The following is a 24,679-nucleotide window of genomic DNA, read 5'->3' on the forward strand; positions in this document are numbered from 1 at the left end:
GCCAACAATCATCACTCCGCACACAATTACAGATCTGTATTCTTGGTTTGTCATTTCACTGATGGTTTCGTCTTTAAAACGTTCACCCCAACATCGATATACGAAGTGTGTTTGTCTCTAGAATCCACTTCAAAAAGCAATTTGTCTGTGAACAAAATGCCATCCCTCATATTCTAATCCCAGGTCTGGAGTTCACGTACTCACCTCAGTCGAGCAACTTTGTGCAAAAGGTCCGCTTTGGTCTGAATTATTGATTTGTGATATTTCAAAAGCTGCTCACCGAGAGTAGCAACGCTTACGTGAAATAAGTAATACCCGAAATATTTTTGGTGCGTATTTACAACATGTATCTTTTATATCGACCTGTTTGGCGGCCTGCTGCTGGTTCTCACTTGTGTCATTGAATAATGATAATAATAATACATCATTTGTATAGCGCGAAAATTCCATGAATTCATGCTCTTAGGCGCTTTTGATGAATAAGATATAGGTGATCTATATTCATATAAAAGCTCAAATATTAAATAAAGTCGTGTTCTTCATCTCTTATGTTAGATAATTGATAATAGCAAATAAGATCTGTATAGTTTCTTTTATAAATGAATATATGATAGCTGGCCTGATAATATTGTGGGGTAATAGGAAATTGAGTATTTTTTAAATTTTTAATTAAGCCTCTTTTTAAATTTTACACTTATGATGATGATAATGGTAGTGATAACTAACTATAGCCTATCATGATTATGTCATGTTCTTCATCTCTTATGTTAGATAATTGATAATAGCAAATAAAATTTGTATAGTTTCTTTTATAAATGAATATATGATAGCTGGCCTGATAATATTGTGGGGTAATAGGAAATTGAGTATTTTAAAAAAATTTAATTTAGCCTCTTTTTAAATTTTACACTTATGATGATGATAATGGTAGTGATAACTAACTATAGCCTATCATGATTATATATTTTTTATGGTGATATGATAATGTTGATTAATTATGAATTTGATAAGTTCATGTGTGCATTTCTTGTATTTTGGTTTTCGGATGTTGATTGCGAAAATTTTCAATGGTTTTAAAGTTTTGAGTTGAGACCCCTAGGACCTACAGTTTGTCTATACATATGTTCATTTTGTCTTGCCTTTTGAAATAAGATCGTTTAAAATAAACATTGGAATGAAATCAAACTACATACAACCTATTTGTTTAATCTTTTCCCTCATTGTTGAGTTCATTTTATGTCACTTGTTGCATCTCCGTATTCTGTTCTCGAATTCATTAATAGACACTTGTATTCCAGAAATATATCACTTATGTCTTTTAATACTAATAAGGGGATAATTAATTCCAGTAGGTATTGCCGTGAGATTGTGTCCTCGCACTGGAGTTCTGTGTGTGGAATTCCCCTTAGGGTAGGGGGAAGTTTGCTGTCTTGTGCCGGTTGTTGATAGGCACTTTACCTCGCTATCTTTCCCAGCGCCCTTTCATCATTTAATTTTATTAAATCCATGTTCTTATTCTAGAACAGGATTGAGACCATTTGGCTCCCATTGTCTGGAATCATATATTGGGAGGGAGATAGTTAAATGGCTATGACGTTTCTGTGGGAAGTGATACTTTTCCTTTATCTATTATTATTTTTGTTGTTATATATCATCTCCCTGGCTCTGAGAGTCTTAATTAAATATGAGTATGAATAACCATCTAGTACTTATCTCCCTTTTGGCGAGAAACCCCGTCTCATTGTATGTGTGAGTTGATATTTGGTGCTCTTACATTGGGTAGACTGCTGTTGTGATATATTTAGGCTTTATTCTTAGGCGTCTGTGACTCAAGATTGCAGGTAATCGTCCTTTATGTTTTGTGAACCTTTTTCTCTTTCGTTAAAACGACCACAAGTCGTTATAATCACACCCCCTCTTGGTAGACTATTAGTCACTTGCTTCGTTTGGGCTTAAGACTAGCTAGTCATTTACTAGACTAGTAAATAACTAAATCTAGTCCTCGTTCATGAAAACGGGCCATGGGCGTTGTAAGGATGGTGACAAATTCGGCTATTTTGTGCGGATAACATCACTTCTCTAGTACACGAAGGCAGGTAAGACACCCCCGCCTTCATAGTTACAATGCAGAAGATTTACAAATAGGAAATTAGCAATACATGTGATATTGACTGTCGACTGTTATAGACTGCAGTGATGTCCATCGTCGCTGCCAATTTTATAGTTAGGCCAATGGCAGTTTCATTGAGACTCAATGTAATGTATACGGAGATTGAAACTCAAAGAAATTGAACCAATAAAAAAAAAAATGAAAAAAAAAACAAACAAAAAACAAAAAACAAAAAAAAACAAACAAACCCAACAACAACAACAACAACAAAAAAAACAAACAAAAGAGAACGTGTGTTCTGATTAATCACATTATTTCAGTCAGTTGCAATGCCAACAGAATAAGTTTTGTCTCCACTAAACTTTCTAATCAATTTTTTTAATGGTTGTTCTTTGACGCAAAACCTTCAATTTCGGAGTTTCTCGTTCATTCTCATCTCACGAGCCGATAGATTCAGTTTTTTAAAAGTTTTTACTCACAAAAATATGTAATTTCAACGACTGCACTTATGTTATAGTTTTATTAAAGCCAGTGTCAATGGCAACAGGACACTTTTTGCCTCTTCATTCGTAACCGACGTATTTTCTTTCCGAATCGAAGAGCAGTCAATCTAAAAATAGCTGCTATGTTATTGGCGCTATGGCATCTAGTAACTAGTCTCAGACTAAAGCATGAAGTATTGCCTCAGCAAATGACTAAAACTTTGCCAAACTTAGTCCGAAGGTGCCGTGAATTTAGTCCCATACTTGCTTAGTCAGCTCACATGAAATCCGATTTTTTCAAGTCATTGACTAAAGTCAGAGATAGTCAGAGACTAAGCGCTCGTCTTCGTTCATGAAAACGGCCACAGAGGGAGCGACTTGGAATATGGACAGTGTGACGAACGATTTTCTTTCACTGCGTGTTTCTTTATCATTCGTCAGCGTCTCATTTAAAACCACTTCAAACCTAGTGGACGAGACCCATATTTGATTAACACCTCCAGTTTAAATACTCAAACATGGACAGTCTTTCTCCAATAAAGCTCTAAATCTTTCTAACGGAAATTTTGGTCGTTAGGTATAACGGAACACTCACTTTCAGCTTAAGGCTTATTTACCTGTTCAAATTGTCTGCCCATTGTATTCATGCCTCCTGCTAATTACCTTTTCCAAACAAGACTCCAATGTGCATAGGCCCTGAGGTCCTTGTCTCGTTCAAGAGTAGCTAAAATTGCAATTTCTGTCCTAAGCTCTCCGGTAATTCTCCGTTATTCTTTCTTACCAAAGCATCTGGGTATCATTGGCTATCTAAAACAGGAACATTCTTCTGATTGGCTATTCCCATAATTCAGACGCGCTCTTTCATTTCACAAAATCAAATTCATCTCTGAATCGAATCACACACACGCTAAGAATCCCAAGAAAGAAGAGCTATCTCTCCAATTTCAAACTTGCAAAAGTTTGTCATCCCTCGGCTGGAGGTAAACTGAATTATTGGTTAACATTCAAAGTGGAACGAGATATTACTGTGAATTCAATTTAATCTATTATTAATATTATAGTTTGTGTATATATTTTAATTGTGCTATTCCATGGATGTTCGTAAGTTGGAATACCTGTACAAAACTATATCTATATGTATCTTATACTATAGTTAACATTTGTTTATGATCTATGCTATTATTTCATTTATATTCAATATGTATATTGCTTGAATGTCTGTACCCTACCGCCAATCGCCGGCCACACATCATAACCTCAATTATAATTAATAAAAATAAATTAAGAAATACCAGGCACACAACACTGTTAAATTTTCATCATGTGAGATAGCTCGACTGTCAGTTGATGTTTAATACACATATACTAACTACCATTATCCTGGAGTTACTGCTTCTCCTTGCCTTTGTCGGCAAATAAAGGCTATTATGATGTGTCGCTCAAGGACGATTCGGTGGCGAAAGACAAACTCGATTGGCTCTAAGACCTTGTTGTTTTAACTCCTTCTCCTTTTCCGTGTCCTTGGAGCACCCAGTCGTGCCGAATCCCTGCATCCCAGTCCGTGAATAGGGGTAAACCCCTAATGTCAGCCTTTAAATACAACACACTGTTGTGAAGTCCAGAAAACTCTGCAAGCAGGCGCCAACCCTGGAACTAGCTGATACATTTGCCTCAGTCAAGCAAGCCGGCGGGATAAAGATAAGCCAAACGGGTCTATACCATTATCAAATGTATTTTCCACAGACACAAATGATTATATCAAAATAAATAGATAAATAAATAATAAATTAGATCCACTCAATTAGAGCTATTCTTCTTGATATCAAATAAATACTTATTCTTTCTATCTTTTCCTGTAACAATCTAATTAAACTTTATGTATAGAATTATTATTATTGCATTTGGGCGTTACTATTGTCTTGACTTACTTGTTATTAATACAATTAAGTTATAAGGGATCCTAAGGCAATTCTTAATCACCCCCTAGATTAAACCTGAGCCGTTCGTGGTATAGGTTGAGTGGTGCAGCTGGTAACGAGAGCCATAGCGCGCATACTAGTTCGAATCCAGACCATTGAGCTATCGGTTGGACTCGATCCCACAAAAATAACACACAACCCGCCACAGACAGTAAGAGGTGATTTTAAGTAAACTAGAGCAGTGTTGTGAAGACATTTAAAGGTAAGGCAAGCTAGTTTATGATCAACTCTCCTCTCCACGAGCAGCCAATGAAGGTAATCTAAAACGGGAGTTTTATGCTCATTCTTTTATGTCTGAGTGACAATTCGTGCTGACCTGCTTTGTAACAACTTGCGACCAAGCTCTTCTGGAAACCCTTACACATTTCTTCAACTAATAGATTGCGGATATGACTGATAGACCTTTAAAAAAAGTAGATTTTGACAGGGTTTTGTTATATGCTATTGCATATTCAGAAATTCATCAAAATAAAAACCAAGGTTTTTTACAATTAAAGATCTGTAAATGACAGAATCACAAATCAAACGTTCTTCTGTTAGAATGGTCTTTCCTTGTTTCCTAAAAACGAAAATATCAGTTTTATCATCATTAAATTTTAGTTTGTTTTGGGTCATCCAGAGTTTAATGTGAGAGACGCAGTTAAAGATGTTTTTCTTGTTTGAAATTAAGTTGGAAGAGGAAATTGGGAGCGGTGTCTCATCGACGTAAAGATGGTGACTGATGCTGAAGTCCCAGGTTTGAGAGTTTTTTGGGGTTTTTTTTTCCAAGATGAGGGACGTTTAAATCGATCGATATTTGGAGGACGAATTTTCTGGCCAAAATTTTAAATATTATGGTTTGTTTTTTTTTCTCCAGAGTACAGCAGCACTGGTGTCCACAGACTACTAGGAGCAGACCGGACAACAGCCACTTTTTATTGGCTAATTGCCGCCATCGTATTTAAGATGTAAGCAGTTATCGGATGAATCGAGAATCGGAGTGGCTATTCGTCAGTACTGACCCCCAGGCGCTGGCACCTGCGGGTCAGTACTGACGAACAGGCACCTGCGTCTGGGGGTCAGTTCTGACTAATACTATTACTATTACTAGTACTGATGCCAATTGGTCAGTTCTGACCTGGCCACGGGCGTTGACGGTACCAAAATTATGGAAAAATGCCATTTTTTAAAATAACTTGCTCTACGACAAATAAATCAGCATTTCCTGTCCCATACTAGTCGCAGGGAAGCCCTTGTTTTCACTAAATCTTTTTGTCGGTTTACGTGAGATTTGTTTAATAAATATATCAATTAATTAAACAAGTGAAATTGTCCAATCCTGAGAAAAAGACCAAATTTGGTGTTGAAACGCCAAACTGGAAGCCCTATATTTCGGTTCATCCAACGCGCATGCTCACTGCACTGATGCGTGGCGCTAGAACTGAAAGTGAAAGCTCTTTCATTGTCTCGTCTTTCTTCATTCCTGTCATTTGAAATTCGGCTTGCTCGCATCTTACTGAGACAGGAAAAGTAGAAAACGGTAAGGGCTGCCTGAAGCCGGTGATCGTAAAATACTAACGAAAGAGTGAAAATGAAAGGCTTCGTATGGGAACAAAACAGACAATGGACGTTACGGGTACAAACCCTTCATTAACACAACAATACACAAATAAACGTGGAAAACAAATAAAATATAATGAAAAATAACTTTGTCGTCTGTACTCAATGGTGGTTGAGGTTGCAGTATGAATGAAATGTCAGCGTGGGTAGAGGATAGGGTGCCCCATGGGGGTGATCTGATTGATAAGAAAAGGTCAGCGTCAGGGAACAGAACCTTCCAGAAAATAATGGAAGATAAAAGACATATAAGTAGTAGTAGTAGTAGTAGTAGTAGTAGTAGTATAGTAGTAGTAGTAGTTAGTAGTAGTAGTAGCAGTAGTAGTAGTAGCAGTAGTGGTAGTAGTAGTGAGTGGTAGTAGTAGTAATAGAATGGACAAAGTATTATAAAAGAATCGTAACAGGAAATATTATAACACATTTTCCTCTATTTTTCTTTAAATAAAGCTATAACGAAAATATACGGGGGAAAAAAAAAACAATAAAAACAAAATAACCCAAAGAAATAGAATGGACAACATAAAATAAAATAGAATCTTACGGTGGCTTGAAATAACGAGTCATATCGTTGCCCCAACGGCATCTAACGCGTTAGAAATCAAACTTATCTAGGTGACCAAGTGTTACTGTGTGCCATCGGATAAGTTGGCCAGAGAGCCTGGAATTTTAATTGTTTTTTTTTTTAAATGGTATACTTTTGGAAGTGACGAATAAGTACGAAGAGGTCTTTGCACTGACGAACAGGTCCGATGTTCGTCAGTGCTGATCAATGGTGGGCGGTGGCACAGACCGAAGAGAGGTTGTCTGTGGGCGGTGGCACCTGTTGTTCAATACTGACCAATAGACACCAGGTTATTGGTCAGTACTGACCTCCAGGCACTGGCGTCTGTTCGTCAGTACTGACCCGCATGTGCTAGCGCCTCGGAGTCAGTACTGACCAATAGCCCTAGCCATCGAGAATAGAGAGAGACTGACGATATACGGGGTTTCCAGAAAACTGGCAGATATAATTTTCGGGGACAGAACAGACGCGTTGTTAGCAACAATTACATAAAAATAAATAAACAAAATGCTGTGAGCTTGTGATGAAAGTGTGTGAACTTCATGGTCAATCAACTTGGTCATCATTCCGTCCAACTACCAATCTATTATACTTCTTCTACTACCACCACTACTACTACTGCTACTACCACTACTACTACTACTTCTACTACTACTACTACTACTTCTTTTACTACTACTACTACTACTACTACTACTACTACTACTACTACTACTACTACTACTACTACTACTACTACTACTACTACTACTACAACTACTACTACTACTACTACTACTACTAACTACTTACTACTACTACTACTACTACTACTACTACTACTACACTACTACTACTACTACTACTACTACTACTACTAAGCTTACTACTACTACTACTAAGCTTACTACTACTACTACTACTACTACTACTACTACTACTACTACTACTGTTACTACTGTTACTACAACTTCTCCTACCACTACTTCTTCTACTACCACTATTATGACGACGACTACACCGATTAGAGAGAGAGAGAGAGAGAGAAGGAGAGAGAGAGAGAGAGAGAGAGAGAGAGAGAGAGAGAGAGAGAGAGAGAGAGAGAGAGAGAGAGAGAGAGGTAATCTTCTCTTGCCCTCTCACCATACATACATAGACTTATCTACATTGTTAGATCAAAGGGATGGATGCCGCAATTTCGCACGTTCTTCCCATTTCACACATAGTATCTACTAATATGTGTATGTATGTGTCATCATCAGTTAGAGAGACTGATCAGCAATAATAAGGTTTCTCGGTCCCCCCTCCCCCCCCCCCTTTTTTTTTTCTTCTAATATTGGTCTCCCACTATCCTTGAGATAATCTCCACGGCTGTCCATCTCTTAAATGGTCCCTGGTTCAATCACCACTGGTGCTCATCATAGACCCAGGGTCTACGTACAGCCACTTCGATTTGTTGAAGTGAAGCAACACGAGGGCCCCGCCTCTTTATCCTCAGATGAGCAATCAAGTGCAGTAAAGCAGCAGTGGGGAACAACTTGGCGATTTTTAGAATACTAACGAAAGAGTGATAATGGAGAGGCTTCGGATAGGAACAATACAGACAATGGACGTTTCGGGTACAAACCCTTCGTCAGCACAACAATAAACAAATGGACGTGGAAAATAAATAAAATAAAATACAGTATGACTCGTATCGTCTGTACTAAATGGTGGTTGGACTGTGAATAAAACGGGGCGTTGCGTGGGTTAGTAGGTAGGGAGTCCCTGGGTGTGATAGGAATGATATGCGCATGTCAGCGTGTGAGAGAGACAGGAACTTTCTAGGATATAATGGAAGATAATAGACATAATAGAAATGAAACCTGCCTAGTACTACGAAAAATTCTTAGTAATACGAATTTTTGGCTCCAGCTACAGTACTGCATCGGTCTCTTTGGCTCAATAAATCTTGTTGAGAAGGAAAGTTTAGCCTCTTAGAACCTATATTCAGGACTTCGGAGCATTTTTTGGACCATGCTGAGAGAAAATAGTTAATTTTAAAGCTATTTAAAGTGAATTTTTCTCTCTCTCCCCCCCCCCCCCTGGAAGCTACGATTTTTTGAAATTTCAAGTAGACAGCTCTGGAAATGTAATATAAGAAGAAGTAGTAGTAATAGAAGAAATAATAGTAGTAGTAGTAGTAGTAGTAGTAGTAGTAGTAGTAGTAGTAGTAGTAGTAGTAGTAGTAGTAGTAGTGGCAGTAGTAGTAGTGGTGATAGTAGTAGTAGTAGTAGTGGCAGTAGTGGTAGTGGTGATAGTAGTAGTAGTAGTAGTAGTAGTAGTAGTAGTAGTAGTAGTAGTATAGATTATAATACTATTATAGAGCTCTTTTCGATAAAAATATTACAATGGAAAAATTGCCTTCTGTGAAAAAATTGCCTGCCTTTTAAAAAAAGGAAATCCCCGATTTTTACTTTTTTACTTCCGTCCCGTAGCAGAAAACAAAACGAAATCGAAACAAGGACAAACTAGTTGTTGGAATCTATTGGATAAATTCATGAATCTGAATTAGGTATTCCTCCTTTCTTACACAATTATTAATAAATATATAACTGAGAAGTCAACCGATTACCCGTAAATTACTCTGTGTTCTGAAGAGTCTCTTTATTTAGAAGAAGAGGTTTCGAGTTATGAAAACTAAGAAGTCTAGTCAACTCTTGACTCTACTAACTCGCACAATCACAACTGATGATGTCTACTGTGTACTGAAATGTGTAACAGTAACGATGTAGTCTCTAGTAATAAAAGTCTGTAGAATTGAGAAATGGATAATTAAATCAATATTCATCCTCACGACGCTAAAACTAAAAAGAAACTCAGCGGGGCACTGTTCAGGGATTGATGTCCTTGACGAGAGAGCGTCCATCTTTTTATTATGTATTGGACTTGGAGATTGGCCAGATATGTTTTGTTGTGTAAAGCAATTTAGTCTGTACATCATGGACTACTTTCTCAGATCCCGTTTACCTTCTTGTTGGGTGGAGGGAAGGGAGTAGTTTTGGTATTGTTTTGTCTTTGTTGTTTTTTGAATGAACGCACGTCATGTGATTGACAAGTATTGCGCGAGTATCAATGTATTTGGAAACGTTCGTTTTGTGAGGCGAGTATGAGTAAGCTTTTAAATGCAATGTATTTTCTGTAAGTTTTAGATGTAGAAGTGATATATAGAGTTGCACATTTAGGACCCTATAGTAATACAATTCACTCCGCTTAATCGCACATCAGTTAATCACACACTCCACTTATACGCTACACATTCCTGAAAAACAGAATTTTTTCTATACTATTGCTCCGCTTAATCGCTACACCTAGATTCTATCTTGATTGGGAAAAGATAACTTTAACTAAAAATACATAAAAAATGTAATGGTTTGATCGATTCTTTACAATGGACAACAATATACCCATCAGCATTGAACTGATATCTCAGGAGCTACAGGACTCCGTTCAGCCACAGAAAAGACAATGCTCATAATGAAGATGAGGATTAGTCAACGGAAAGTGACACACGACTGAAAAAACTTGACATGATGGACAAACTACACTGCTTTATCCAAGAAGAATGCTTGACAGATGATCTACCAACATTGGCGAGATTGGAGACAAGGGTTTCTAAACAGCTTGCACAGAATAGAAAACATAAATGCTTCTCGATTTTTATTCTTACAAACAATGTCACATTTTGTTGTCGATAAAACATGAAAGAGAAAATTTTTTTAAAAAGAAAAGAAAAATAGAGAAAATAAAAACAACACAACACAAAAAAAAAAACATATCAAAAAAGAGAAACCAAAAAAACAAAGAACAAAATTAAAACTTCTAATGAGGCCATATTTTGAACATGACATTCTCAAGTCCGCAGAAAGCTTAGAGTGGAAGGCCCTACATTAAATGGCACATAAAAGCTGATGCTTAGATGCTATTTTTAGCTTCTCTGCTGTCGACTGTACCATAATTATTCTTTTTTCTTTTGTTTTGCTCGTCTAGCTCTAAAATTTGACACTCAACGGCTCAATTTGAGATCAGTTGTAAAATTGTTATGCCATGATCATTGTTAGATTAATTACTCTACGTAATAGTGCACATTATTTCATATTTGAAAATAATTGTATCATTCTGTGTACCTATTATTATCAATATTGTTTTCATTTTAAATTTGGCTATATAAGAGTCAAACCCAAAGAAGAGCTAATGTGGCAACCCGGATCGGATCAGTTCCGAGGTAAATAAAATAGATGGCTGCTCTCTCGTCAGGGACATCAATCCCCGAACACCTGAGTCTTCGCAAAGTTTGTCTCAAATATTGAATCATATTCTATGGGAGGCTTTCCAAAAGCTCCTCATGCTAAGGGAAACAACCCAAATATTCCCTCAACTAACCCTAAGAAAAAATAAAACCCAGTACCTTTAACTAACCCTAATAGGAAAAACAAACACCCTAGCACCTTTACTAAGACTTGTAACTAACCCTAATAGAAAAAAAATCCACCGACCTCGAGCTAACCCAAATAGAAAAACAAAGCAAATTAGGACTGCTTTAGACCTACCATTCAAAACTTTAAAAAAAAAAATGGCCGGATAACCATAGTAATAGTCATATTAGGAAATTTTAAACTTTCACTAATCTATCAAGGTTTGTTCTGAAGTTTTAAAAATTCTACTAAACATTGAAAAATTAAATAAATAAATGCCTGACAAAAGATCCTGGTGAAAATACTAATTGAAAGAGATGCTAGGCCGATGACCTTTCAGAAGGCCTCCCCACCAATACAAATAAACCAATATTTGGGGAAAGAAGAGGACGAGTTGAGAGGTGCCAGAGCCAGAATGTGGCAAGAGTATAAAAGTATGAAAACCTTGCAGCAATGAGAATCGAACAGGGGCCCATCTGGTAAGACACCCTTCACTCGTCTGTGAGAAGAGGACTCTCAGCAACACCATTCACCTTTAAATTTTCTGAACATTCAATTGTTAGAAAATCTTGTTTAGGCTTTTTATTATTATTATTATTATTATTATTATTATTATTATTATTATTAATATTATTATTATTATTATTATTATTATTATTATTATTATTATTATTATTATTATTATTTATTATTATTATTATTTAAAAAAAAATTATTATTATTAATATTAAATTATTAAATTTGTAGTGAAGGGTCCATAGTAGCAGGTCTCTTCAGTTAGGCCAACTTGGATTTCATATTATGCTTTCTGTCTACTGAGAGTTATCCCTGCAATAAGCCCCTGTCATATTTCAAAAACAAATTTTCCAGAATTCCTTGCAGCTTTATAATTTTTCAAAACTTTAAGTCGTCAAAAAAAAATAAATTAACACAGTCTAAATGACTTGATTAATTCGAGTTTATCTGCTTTTTCGTGTTTACAGTCAAAGAAACTCAGCTGTGAAAATAAGTTTTCCTGATAGTCTTGATTTTAATTTATTATTATTATTATTATTATATTATTATTATTATTATTATTATTATTATTATTATTATTATTATTATTAGTATTATAATAGTAGTAGTAGTAGTAGTAGTAGTAGTAGTAGTAGTAGTAGTAGTAGTAGTCGTATTGTTGTTTGATGTAGCGCTGGTATCCACAAATAGTGCTCAGAGGTGCTTTTCAATCATCTTCTGGTATCACACAAATTCATTCATTCGACTATAAAATCACCACAACATTCACATGCACACAGTAGTTCAAAGTTCACAGAGAATGTGGGAGTCAGTATGAATTCAAAGTCATGCTGACTTAAGATATTGCCTTATAAATAATGAAGGGAAACTAATCTTTTAAGGTGCAATGGAAGTGCGGAAGTAATTGCTTTTAGATTATCAGGAGGTTTGACAACAATAATATTAAAATAAACGGATCAACAGTTTAAATTGTTTTTGGCATTTATTGATACTTATGGTCAAGTAATTTTTAGTTTAAGCAGTTTACTATAATGATCATTTTGCAGTATCATATAATTGTCATCAATTTGTTTTTACAGACCAAATGAATATTCATCCTCAAAAAAAGTGAATTGATCATCAATACCATAATGGCACTCTCATCATCTAAGAAAAAAACTTCCCAATTGCCTTTTTCATCACAAACCTTCAAATATGTAATCGGTGTCAGTGCTGTTTTCTTACTGGTACAACTATATGGAGTTCAAGTAAGTGTTTTTGATAAAAGACATAGTGCATTATTAATTAACATTATTCAAATATTTACCTGATTCGAGCCCTATAACACTTCAATATGTTGGTTACATTTTTATCTTTCCTAAGTAAATGAAACACAAGCAGATTGCTCATAATAAAATCATACTCTTTTTTTTTTATTGCTCTTTTTAATTGTTGATAATTTGCTTTTACGAATGGCAATATAGCATGACTATTTAACACAGTTTTATTGCTTTATAAAAATTAGACCTACAAGAACCTTGCTCAATGAACTTTGTCATTATCATTTCACTTGCAATCCATACCCACTGCTATATTTGAATCTTTATAAAAACGAGTTCCATTACTCGAGTCAAATTGAATGCTTATTTTTCTTTAATTTACTTTTCCCAAGAACATAATTCACCCAAGAAAATTTTAAGTCACTGAAAAGGGTCACTGTGTGGGAACCTCTCTGATAGCAATATGATATTAATTGCAGTGTTCAAGGATTTACACCAACCTATATTTAGGAATGTTTTCATTTTGATGAAATTGTTTACTTGGTAAACATACAATTTCAGAAAACAAAGGCAATTCGATAGGAGAAAAAATATCAATTTTATAACAAAATTTTGACTTCATGCCATTACAGTATTTCCTCAGTAAGATGAAGTCAACGAAACCACTGGAAGAGAAAACACCTTGGGTAAGATGTGAGATTTTAATCAAACATTATGATGGGATTGGTGTTTTATTTTTGTTATTGGATTTACTTTGATTTTTGTTTTTCCATTTTTATTCTCACCGATGATCCCCATTAGGTTAATTTTTTTTTTTTTTTACTTTGTTGTTGACAAAATTTATTGATAAAGAAAACAACTTAGTTTTCTGACGTATTCAATATGTCATGTTTCTAATGTAGCAAAATACTTTAATTGGAATGGAGGTAATGAACAGCTTTTGTAAATCAACTTTGTTCAAAGCTAATAACCTCCATTCTCGATTTCCCTTTCCAACCCCTCCATCCTTTCCACTCAGTATATAGTTAAGGGTTTTTCAACAAAAATATATATATATTTTTTTTTGGTAGAAGGTCATTTCTTTTGTTCATAAATACTTTTGTCCAAACATTTAGAAAATAACAGACTTCATCACCGTTGTCAAAATGCTTCTAGACCTTCAGTTAGCAAATCATTCCAATATTATATATGACATTCTCAAACAGGATTTGTTTTTTGTTGTTTTCTTTTCTTTTTCTTTATTTGTCATCTGTGCCGTGCCAAAGACTTATTAAATTAAATGACATCTTGACAAGCTTGTTCCAAATTTTAGATTCTAATTTTAATGTCTGTTTTTGTTTTGTCAGTCAAACACTATCACTTTTCAAGATCTACTCGTCATTCTCATCATTCATTACCAACAGGAAGCCACCAAGTATCTTCTCAAACACTGTGAGTTAGTGGGTCTTCCCATCTTTGTCATCCAACCTAGCCTGATGAGAGCTGTTCGAGAAGGAAGCATGATGCGCATTAATGCATGGAACCAACAACCTCAGGAGGTTGTCACCTTTGGCGTCATGGAATCAAATGACGATGTTTTGGTATGAATATTTATGTCAAGCTTTTAGCAGCGACTTAGCATCATTCTTTGATGATTACTCAAAGAGGATTTAAGTTTGAAGCGTCATGTGTGATTTGTCTCTTTGGCAAAAAATAGAATTGTCTAACCTTGTACAGGTCAGTCTGGTGTTAATGAGAATAAATGATTATCATTTTTTTAATTGTATTTAATCCTCACTAGGCAAGCATTTCAACAGCAATGATATTTAAAAAAAAAATAGAGTACAATTATCCTAAAGAATTATTTTATTAAAACATGCTTTTTACCAAAATTTCAAAGCCATACCATTGAACTTAAATCATTATTCAAGATTCTCCATATAATATACATTGATGGGAAGTTGTGTAAACATTAAAAAGGAAGTTCTCATGTCTTTTAAGACATTGAGAGTACCTAAATAGATATTGATAATAGTTTTAAATTATGTATGGCAAACAATAAAAAATCAAGCCATATGAAAGTCAATGGTAATATTTATATATATTCATATTTTTATTACACTTCGTGTAAACCTATGATATTATTTTCACATGCTCTGTGCTTTATAACTATACAAGAAAACCCTTTACATATCTGATTTAGACACACACGTAACTGTCTAACAAAAAAAGAATAAATAGCAGTGTATCATCAACTTCCTTTTATTTTCTTATTTGTAAACAACCAGCTCCATTTTCAGAGCGAGCTTATGAGGGGTGTCACTAATCCCGTATTTTGATTGTGGTCACTACTGGTTAGCATTCTTCGTTCCCTGTAGTTGACACACACATACAGACTGACTTTCTCTTTCTTTTATTAATATAGATTGTTAAAATGAAACAAGAATCAATGTGATTCAGTTTTGTTAGGATGTCATCATCATTGCCTTTTTCAACCTGGGTTAGGGTATAAGCCACAGAGAAACAGTTTCCATCCTTCTCTATCCTGAGCTAACTTTTTAAAAATATCTCATTCAATGTCTTATCACTTCTTTGTATATCAGCTTCTTTAATTTTTCTCCATGTTCCTCGTGGCCGTCCCTTGATCTTCTGCCCTGAAGGTTCCAATCCAATACTTTCTTTGTTATAGTGGAGTCATTCTTTTTAAGGGTGTGTCCAGTCCACCTCCATCGTCTTCTTCCTATTTCCTCTCTCACTGGTTTCTGCTGTGTTCTTTTCCATACTTCTTCATTTTTAATTCTATCCATCCATTTTATTCTGATTAGCATATGCATGAACCTGTTTACAAAAATCTGTATCCTCCTTATACATGCCTGCGATGTATTCCAAGTTTCCCATCCATACAGTAGGACAGAGTTCATGTTTGAGTTGAAAAGTCTTAGCTTTAGTCAAAGGGAGATATCTGTAGTTCTCCAAAGTCGGTTCAAAGATGTGAATGCAGCTTGTGCCTTTCCTATCCATGATTTCACCTCTGATTCCGTGCCTCTATCCTTGTCAATTATACTCCCGAGATAACAGAAAGTATCTATATCTTCAAGTTCCTGATATTTTACTTTGATCTGCTCCCGTTGACGCATACCGATCCTTAAGACCTTTGACTTTGCAGGGTGAATTCTTTGACCAATTTGTTAGGATGTATACTGGGCAAATTTTTTTTTTTTGATAGTCAACAATCTTATTTTTTTATTTCCCAGCACAAAGTTATTGCTTCAATGAAAAAAATTGGTTACGTTTACTGGGAAAAAATGGACGAGGATCCACGAGGTATTGTGCATGGAGTCGAGACATCATATAAAGTGATTGTGTCACATATTCTTTTGTGGGTACCTGTGGAGGGTCACACACCAATGTTGATTCATCTGGTCGTATTTTTTGACAGAGGCTCATACTTCTGGCATGCAATTGGCCAGGACAGATACCATAAGCCTCCATTTGACCTCAGCGAATCTCTGTATGGAAAAACTGCTGGTTCCTTCAACAAGTAAGTATATCATTCTATAATCTAATTTGTGGATTGATAATATTAAAGGGACTTTAAATGATGATTGAAAATTCTGTCAATTTTATAACTTAATATTTGAATTAATTCTTATAGTTAAATTGGATTTGGCTTCTTAATAATAATTATAATGTAATTTATTTATATAGCACATATTCTATACAATATAGCTCTAGGTGCACAATTTGCATGGTATGCAATACACATTATAAAAAAAATTACTCTATCATATTATCAACAACATTTAAAAGTTGAGAATACGAAATTAGTTTTAAAATGTAAATCAGGGTAAACAAATTCTATGTGGTGACCCTACAAAAATGATGTAATTAAACCTAAGGTATGTTGTGAAGATTGCTTATTCATTCTTTTTCAATTTTAATTAATATATTTAAAAAATTAAAATAAAAAAATCAAACGATCAAATTCTTGTAATTATATATTTTTGTTTCAGAATGAATCATGGTCTAAATTTATTCTCAACTCTGTCTTATAAACACCTCTCTTTAATATTTAAAATCGCCTGTTTTGTATTTCTCAAGATTGCTATTTCTAAGATTATTCAATTTCTTTTTTCGTCTTCAAGATTTTCAATCGGAATTTTTTAACACAACAATGTACATAATCACAGGATAAATTTACATAAATATTATTCAATTGTAATGCAGCCACTGCATTTATTTTATAGATTTTGGAATATACTCATAATTCATGTTTTCTAAAATTTGGATGAGTGTTTGAAATCGAATCATGACACCAGTTTCCTTGTCATAAAATTGACAAACAGGTTTCCATTTCTCCATGCAGATTTGAATTGGGAAACGTTAAAATTGATGACACCACAGTCCATTACCCAAACAACAGTTTCATCTTTTTGTCAGAGCTCAAGAAGTCATCATTCATCGAATGCAATCATACTCGTGCATATTATTTTAATTTTGAATATCCCCATGAGAAAAGCAAAAACATTGACACTTTCAGACGGAAAGCTAGACAATTGATTTCCGTGGCAAGTAAAGCTCTAGACAATATAGGGATTCCATTTTGGCTCAGCAGTGGAACCTGCCTAGGTAAGATTTAGAATATTTAATAAAAAAACATTCTTATGTGCGCGGAGGTATCCATTCTTTTGTTTTCTTATTATTTTCTATACTTTTTCTCCAAGCTCTAGATTTAGATGAACTCTCCTCAACCTTCAATAGTTTAAGATCTCAATTAGATGAATTCCTTACAACACACAGAGTAGACTTATCTCTCCAGTGGATACCGGGACATTCAAATATACCAGGAAATGACAATGCAGACAGACTGGCCAGACTCGGATCAACACTTTTACAACCATCAATTCCAGTATCCGTAGACACAGCGAAACAAATAATCAAAACAAATAAGAGAGAAGAATGGATGAACAGTTGGGCAATGAGCAGCACGGGTAGATGTATGTTTTCCCATATGACCACTCCTGTAAAGACTGATTGCCTAAATAAGCTCAGAAGACACCAGCAAAGCATGATCTTTCAACTAAGAACACAACACATACCGCTCAACAACCATTTAAGCAAAATTACAAAAGACACATCTCCTTCCTGCCCCCTATGTCAACAACCCAATGAAACAGTAACACACCACTTGCTTGAATGTCAACCTCTCGAAGACCTGAGATGCACATTCCTCCCACCAAATCCAAGCATCAGTAACACACTTTATAGTCACCTGGAACAACTACAAAAGACATCTAACTTCTACGTCATGGCACAAGGCCGAAGGGCTAGAGCTCAGGTGGTCGCTGGTTCGCATAAGATAAGATAAGAAGATGGAAACAATTCTTTTCAAATATTTTATATTTTGTTGAATAATGCTTATCGCAATATTTTTCATTAATACATGCATTGGCCATTTGAGGTCGGGTTTGAAAAATCTTTGAGGCTTTGTCAAACTTGTGCGGCTATGTGGTCTAGTGGTATGACACTTGCTTTCGGATCGGAAGGTCTTGGGTTTGAGCCTTGCCCGGGGCATAGTTGAGTCCTTGAAGAAGGCTCTTTACTCACATTCTCTCATCATATTCTGTAGAATGAGTACTTGGCTGTTAACAGCGTTGTCTCTGTCTGAAAAAATTGTAATATCGCCTAACAGGTGTCATGTCCCGTCCTACATGTTAAATGTTGCTGTTGGCCAGTGAACCCATGTAAAGCGCTTTGAGTATGTTTAGTGGATATTGCACTATATAAAATCTCATATTTAAGCTCATTTTTAATCTTGCATGAAACGTCTATATCTTTAGACAGAACACAGGAAAATGATTGTAGATACTTTTGGCTGAGTCTTATGACAAAGTAGTCATTCACTTTGCAGATATTTACATACAAATTGTAATGGAAATGTATGCTTTATGGTCGAAATTTCTCCTGCTCTTATTAGACTAGCATCTTTCAGTTGGTTTGCAAATAAGCGCATCGAACGCTTTCCCACCCCATTAATTTATGATACCATGAATGAACTCTTACATTCAGCAGGTCGCAGGTGCAGATTTCGAGATTTCGCACAGTGTGATACATGGGTAGTGAGAAATAAACAAAGACGTATCATGTACGCATATACACACATACACATACACAGAGAGAGAGAGAGAGAGAGAGAGAGAGAGAGAGAGAGAGAGAGAGAGAGAGAGAGAGAGAGAGAGAGAGAGAGAGAGAGAGAGAGAGAGAGAGAGAGAGAGATTACTGCATGAAGATGTTACTTCATCAAACAATGATAAGAAAATGACTTTATAGGTGTAATACAACCAAGGCTCAGATCGGCCAGACTGCAATAAATGGTAATTTGCTGACCACCTGTAGTCCAGCCATACAGTAATAAATTGCAAGGACTCCATGCTGCAGTGCGACCAGACTGTGACAATTTGTGCATTTACAGAAAAAAAAAATACGAGAAAATATGCTGAAATATGGTATGGCCAAACAGAGTTGACTAAAAGAAATCCGCTTTATTATGATAAGGCCAAATACGTTCTGTTTTTGTTGTAAAGAGCCAGCCCAACGACGACCATTATGCTTTTTTTTTTATGGCTAGACAAAGGATATCAGTATAGTTTTAAAAAAATTTGTTTCAGCTTATTTCTGATATTGAAATTAATTGTAAGTACACTGATCTGAGCTTGCCTACAATAAGATTTTTCTTTATCTGCCCTGAAATAATATGTCTAAATTTTATTCTTGGCTTGTAGTTTTCAGGGCCAAGCACATGTTTCGACAATAACATTTACAAATGCTTTCAAGTATTAAGGAATCATGATTGGTGCTAGTAATCTGCTAAATACATAAAGTAAAGGCTATTTATACACTTACTCAAACTAGGTCTCCTAGCTTGAGGAGACACCTAAGGTCCTAGCATATTCATTTCATTTCTTCAGTCTTTGACTGTCATAAAACCCTTAAAAATAAACAATCAAATCGTTAAAAGAACCATTATAAGCATATCCCGGAACTGATATTTAAGACCAGGAAATGACACAAATCGAATATTACAACCAATCACAAAAATTAAGCATTTTTGACAAAATAATTAATGATAATTCATTTCTACATTAATAGAATTAATCTTTGCACCTTACATGCCAATGTTTATCTCATAGAACACTGCTTTCCTGTTCATTCATGTCTTGACTAGGTTGGTACAGGCAGTGTGATCTCATCTCTCATACAACTGATGTGGACATTGGTATTTTCATCACTGACTACAACGACGGATTGATCAGTGCTTTTGAGAATGCTGGCCTCCTTCTTACACATCAATTTGGAAAGGTAAGATTGGACCAAGTTGTGAAAAAAGATATTAAAATGAATGAACAGTTGCATGTTTTGTTGAATCATGTTTATATTTTTACTCAGATCTTTGTCACTTTCAATGTTTCTGCACAACAGATGATAAAGGGGAGGGTTATGATGTCAGATCAAATGATAGAAAACCCTTTCCGATCTAGCATGTCATCAGATAATCAAAAGGAGAATACATTGTTATGGAGTGCATGTAAATACTCAATAAGAAACCCTAGATCCAGCTTTTCTGGACGGTCTGAGAAAATTTCACCACATTAGCTTGTTTACAGCTAGGAAAATGAAATCTTCACTGTTATTGGCCAAAGAAGAATAAAGTTTAAGCAAACAAATCATGACATGCTGAAGTGGGAGCTGCTTGACTGCAGCCACACTCCTGCAGCTTCTATCACAAAGAGTTCAACAAATGTGCAGATCTAGCAGAACGAACAAGCAAATCATTTGCTCCTATTTTGGACTATAGAAACCTTTCTTCAGCCTCATACCTTTTATATAATGAGATCCTCTAATTAACTTCTGTCTTTAAAAAGTCCACCCATGTTTGATTGAGAAAAAAAAAAGAGATGAAACAATGAATGATGCAACTGCATGTACAATACTTAAATAATTGTTTAAATGATAACTTCATTGCAGCCTTGTGACGATGGGATGGTACTTGGTTCTATGAGACAGAAATTAACACTTTGAGAGCAACAACGTTATAGTCTGCAACATGTTTATTATAACATCCCCCCCCCCCAAAAAAAAAAATAAAAAAATTATAATAATTATTTCATTTTCACATCTGTATAGATTTCAGACAGTTTTGAGCTGTCATTTCTGTATGGCGATTTGAAACTGGACATCTTCTTCTTCTATAAAACTGATAAATTCTTTTGGAATGGAGGCACTCAAGCCAGCACAGGAAATAAATACAAGTAGGTGCCTTTCTCGCACAGTATTGTCAAGAATGTTATTCAAACTAATTCTTTGAATTCTTAAAACTCATGGCCTGTCAATTTGTTTGATTTTATTGCTCTGCAAATGATTTCTTATCAGTCGTCATTGTATTGCCAGCCTATGTAAATCACATTTTATTTATTAAAAATAAATTTGCAGTAAAGATAATTGTTGCATATAAAAGTATTAAATTTGACAAGTGTAACACGACCTGAAAGAAATGGTTATATATATATATATATATATATATATATATATATATATATATATATATATATATATATATATATATTATATATATATATATATATATATACATGGTTATACATAAATGAGGCATAATATCTTCGTCTTGCACTACTTCAAGTAATGAAAAATGACTGGAGTTTGTTAAATGATAAAAAATGACCAAATTTATGACTTGAGAATTTCAATGCACTAGATTAACGATGAAACAAAAACAAAAAAAAATAATTTTAATATAGATATAATATATTATATATATAATATTATTATATATATATATAATATATTATAAAATTAAATTTTTTTTTTGTTTTTGTTTCATCGTTAATCTAGTGCATTGAAATTCTCAAGTCATAAATTTGGTCATTTTTTATCATTTAACAAACTCCAGTCATTTTTCATTACTTGAAGTAGTGCAAGACGAAGATATTATGCCTCATATATGTATAACCATTTCTTTCAAGTCGTGTTATACATGTCAAATTTAATACTTTTATATGCAACAATTATCTTTACTGCAAATTTATTGTTAAAGGTCCCCTATAATGAGGTTCCAAGAGCCCAATTGTTAGAGCATTAGATTAACACAAGGACAATCCAAAAGTTATGTACTCATCAAAGAATGGATTACTAAATGAAATGATATTCAAATTTATATAGTGATTTTCCAAGTTTTACCATGCTCATTTGGTTCCTCCATCTGATCGCATAGACCTAATTTTCTTTGCATGCGATACAAGTCATCTGTTTAGAGACTTATAATATTTGCCACTGCCTATAGCAGGGTAATTAGTCCTTATGATTGAGATTTCCACCCAAGTCAGACCAGTAAAGGCGTTTTCCCGGGTCATGTTACAGTTGGTGGTTCTGTCAGGTTAGAATTTAACCTGGACAGGTGTTTAGTTTTGCTGTGTAGCTATTGGTGTTAAAAATTTTGCCATAACTCAAAATGTTATGGACATCCGTCTGGTTACTGGTCTCACTTAATATTACTTGACTTATTTATAAGATGAGACACAGTATAACCTGATCATCAGAATCGTGCAAACTGGGTTGAATTTTAATACCCCGAAATTTACCAAAGATTGGAGATGATTTATTTCCATCTGTTTTCAATACTGACATGGTTTAACCCCCTCCTTACCACCCATAGGGAAAATCGTCACATTTGTTACAATGCAGCCAACATTTTTCTCATTCTGATTTCTTTTGTACATCACATTGTTTGAAAAAAAAAATGTTTACTATAGTTAAAGTATATTAACACTGTGTAGGTTGGGTGTAAAGTTTTGGGGACAATCCGGAAAATGTCTGGTAAGGAGAGAGTTAATGTATCGCCTTTTTGAATTAAGCATAGTGCATTACTTTTTGTATTGTTTTTACTCCAGGTATATTTTCCCTCCATTTGAAATGTGCTGGACAGACTTTCTTGGACTGTGGGTTAGAGTTCCTTGTCCACCGGAGCCTTATATCATTGCCAACTACGGCTACAATTGGATGATGCCCGACAAAGGATGGGACTGGAAGACAAGCCCTAACAATGTATATGAGAATGGAAAGTGGCCAGAGAGTGAATGGGATGAAGTTATACAGCTGTATGAGTGATGTGGCTCTTATGAATTTTATATGCAATGCACCTAATTTATCTCAGGCTTGAAACCACCAAATTATGGGGTATTTCCATATGAATTTTTTTTTGGGAAAAAATATGCTTCTTCTGGAAAGTATGAAAAAGTAAAGCCACTAGATTGGTTGGTAAGCCTGTTATTATTATGGTTGTGAAATCAATAAACGAGCAAATTTATGAAGCATATTTCTACAGGTTTTTACCATGCTCACTTACTCTCACAATGTTACATTTTGCCATATGAAACAAAAAGTTTATCTCATACAGAACAGGCCACCTTTTGTTCAAACCCTATAACAATACCTTCAGATTACTTTTGAGTCTTACTGTATATGTAGGTATTCATTCAGAAAGTTTTTGCATAGAAATGTATAAAATATGAGCTAACGAAGCATTCTTTTTTTTGTTGTTTTGTTGCCCTTGGTAGGTCTACATCATGTCAATCAGCAATGGTGGTGGAGAGGGGGTAATGGACCATTCAACCCTTTATCCAAGATTGAACTTCTTGATCATAATTATTATTATTATTATTTATCTGTTCATAACTGCAAACTTTTCCATCAATTTTTCCATTAAGAGAGCAGTTAGACAGCAGTTCAAATCGTGCCTCAGTGAGGCCCTAATCACTTTGCTATTTGTTGAAAATAGTGGGGGGCATATTGAAGGGTTTGAGTGAAATAAAAGCTAGTCTGTAAAAAGGTTTAATGTTGCCATAGTTTAACAAAAAAAATTAAATCTATGCACAACCAATTATACCTTTTGCAAAGCATGTACAAGGACACAAGCTTTAAAATCATCCACGACAACAGCCTCACAAACTCTTTCCCAATCCAAACTGGGGTTAGACAAGAATGCCTGCTGTTTCTATTTCTTCTTGCCATCGACTTTGGTATAAGAAGAAGCATACTAGAAATGGCTTACAATGGAGGCTCATCAACGAGCTAAATGATTTAGACTTTGCTGATGATCTAGCACTATTCTCACACAATGCCACCCAAATGCAAGATAAAACATAAATACTTAACATCGAAGCAAAGAAAATCGACCTCTAAATCCATACTGGAATAACAATAATCATGAGACTGAACACAGAAAACAAAACCCTTATACTCTCTGACAATTCAGAACTAGACGAAGTCAAGAATTCACATATCTGGGCAATGTTGTAACTCAAACCGGTGGCAGATACAGATACAGATGTCAAGAAATGAATTCAAAAAGCCAGAGAAGCCTACAAATCAGTCAATAACGTTTGGAAAGCATCAAAAATTAAAATGGAAACAAAATTCAAAATATTCAATTTAAATATCAAGTCTGTCCTCCTGTATGGCTCTGAAACTTGGAAAGCCACTAAATCCATCCTTCACCGCCTCCAAACGTTTGTCAATAGATGTTTTCGCAAAATCATGAAGATAAAATGGATTGACAAAATTAAAAATGAAGAAGTGTGGAGAAGAGAAGGACAAGAAGCCATTGAAAAGCAATTATACAAAAAGAAATGGAAATGGATAGGACACACATTGAAGAAACCAAAGGGAATTATCACAAGGACAGCCCTG

The 24,679-nt window shown here is 34.9% G+C and overlaps 1 protein-coding gene across 3 annotated transcripts; it reads left to right on the forward strand.

Annotated features, from left to right (window-relative positions):
- Nucleotides 1-9,170: 9,170 nt before the first annotated feature.
- Nucleotides 9,171-24,389, forward strand: LOC144971188 (ribitol-5-phosphate transferase FKTN-like). 3 transcript variants are annotated; one of them, XM_078911682.1, is made up of 9 exons: nt 9,171-9,262; nt 12,758-12,925; nt 13,570-13,623; nt 14,341-14,517; nt 16,171-16,457; nt 17,283-17,545; nt 20,142-20,275; nt 21,101-21,225; nt 22,882-24,389. In XM_078911682.1, the coding sequence occupies exons 2-9, from the start codon at nt 12,809-12,811 to the stop codon at nt 23,096-23,098; spliced, it is 1,374 nt and encodes a 457-aa protein (XP_078767808.1). In that variant the 5' UTR covers nt 9,171-9,262; nt 12,758-12,808; the 3' UTR covers nt 23,099-24,389. The 3 variants fall into 3 exon arrangements, with proteins under 3 accessions (XP_078767808.1, XP_078767810.1, XP_078767811.1); XM_078911684.1 differs by lacking the exon at nt 13,570-13,623 and having other exon boundaries at nt 9,177-9,262; XM_078911685.1 differs by lacking the exon at nt 9,171-9,262 and having other exon boundaries at nt 12,796-12,925; nt 13,581-13,623.
- Nucleotides 24,390-24,679: the final 290 nt, after the last annotated feature.

The sequence above is a fragment of the Berghia stephanieae genome, chromosome 4 (genome assembly GCF_034508935.2).
Source record: "Berghia stephanieae isolate SIO BIC M18660-M18661 chromosome 4, UCSD_Bste_1.3, whole genome shotgun sequence".
In the NCBI taxonomy this organism is placed as follows: domain Eukaryota; kingdom Metazoa; phylum Mollusca; class Gastropoda; order Nudibranchia; family Aeolidiidae; genus Berghia; species Berghia stephanieae.

Bases quoted from the DNA above. Each gene is read 5' to 3' on its own strand.
- LOC144971188 (XM_078911682.1), top strand. From the start codon at position 12,809: ATGGCACTCTCATCATCTAAGAAAAAAACTTCCCAATTGCCTTTTTCA. The intron at 17,546-20,141 runs GTAAGATTTAGA...TGTCTTGACTAG, and splicing joins CAGCAGTGGAACCTGCCTAG to GTTGGTACAGGCAGTGTGAT. The intron at 20,276-21,100 runs GTAAGATTGGAC...ACATCTGTATAG, and splicing joins TTACACATCAATTTGGAAAG to ATTTCAGACAGTTTTGAGCT.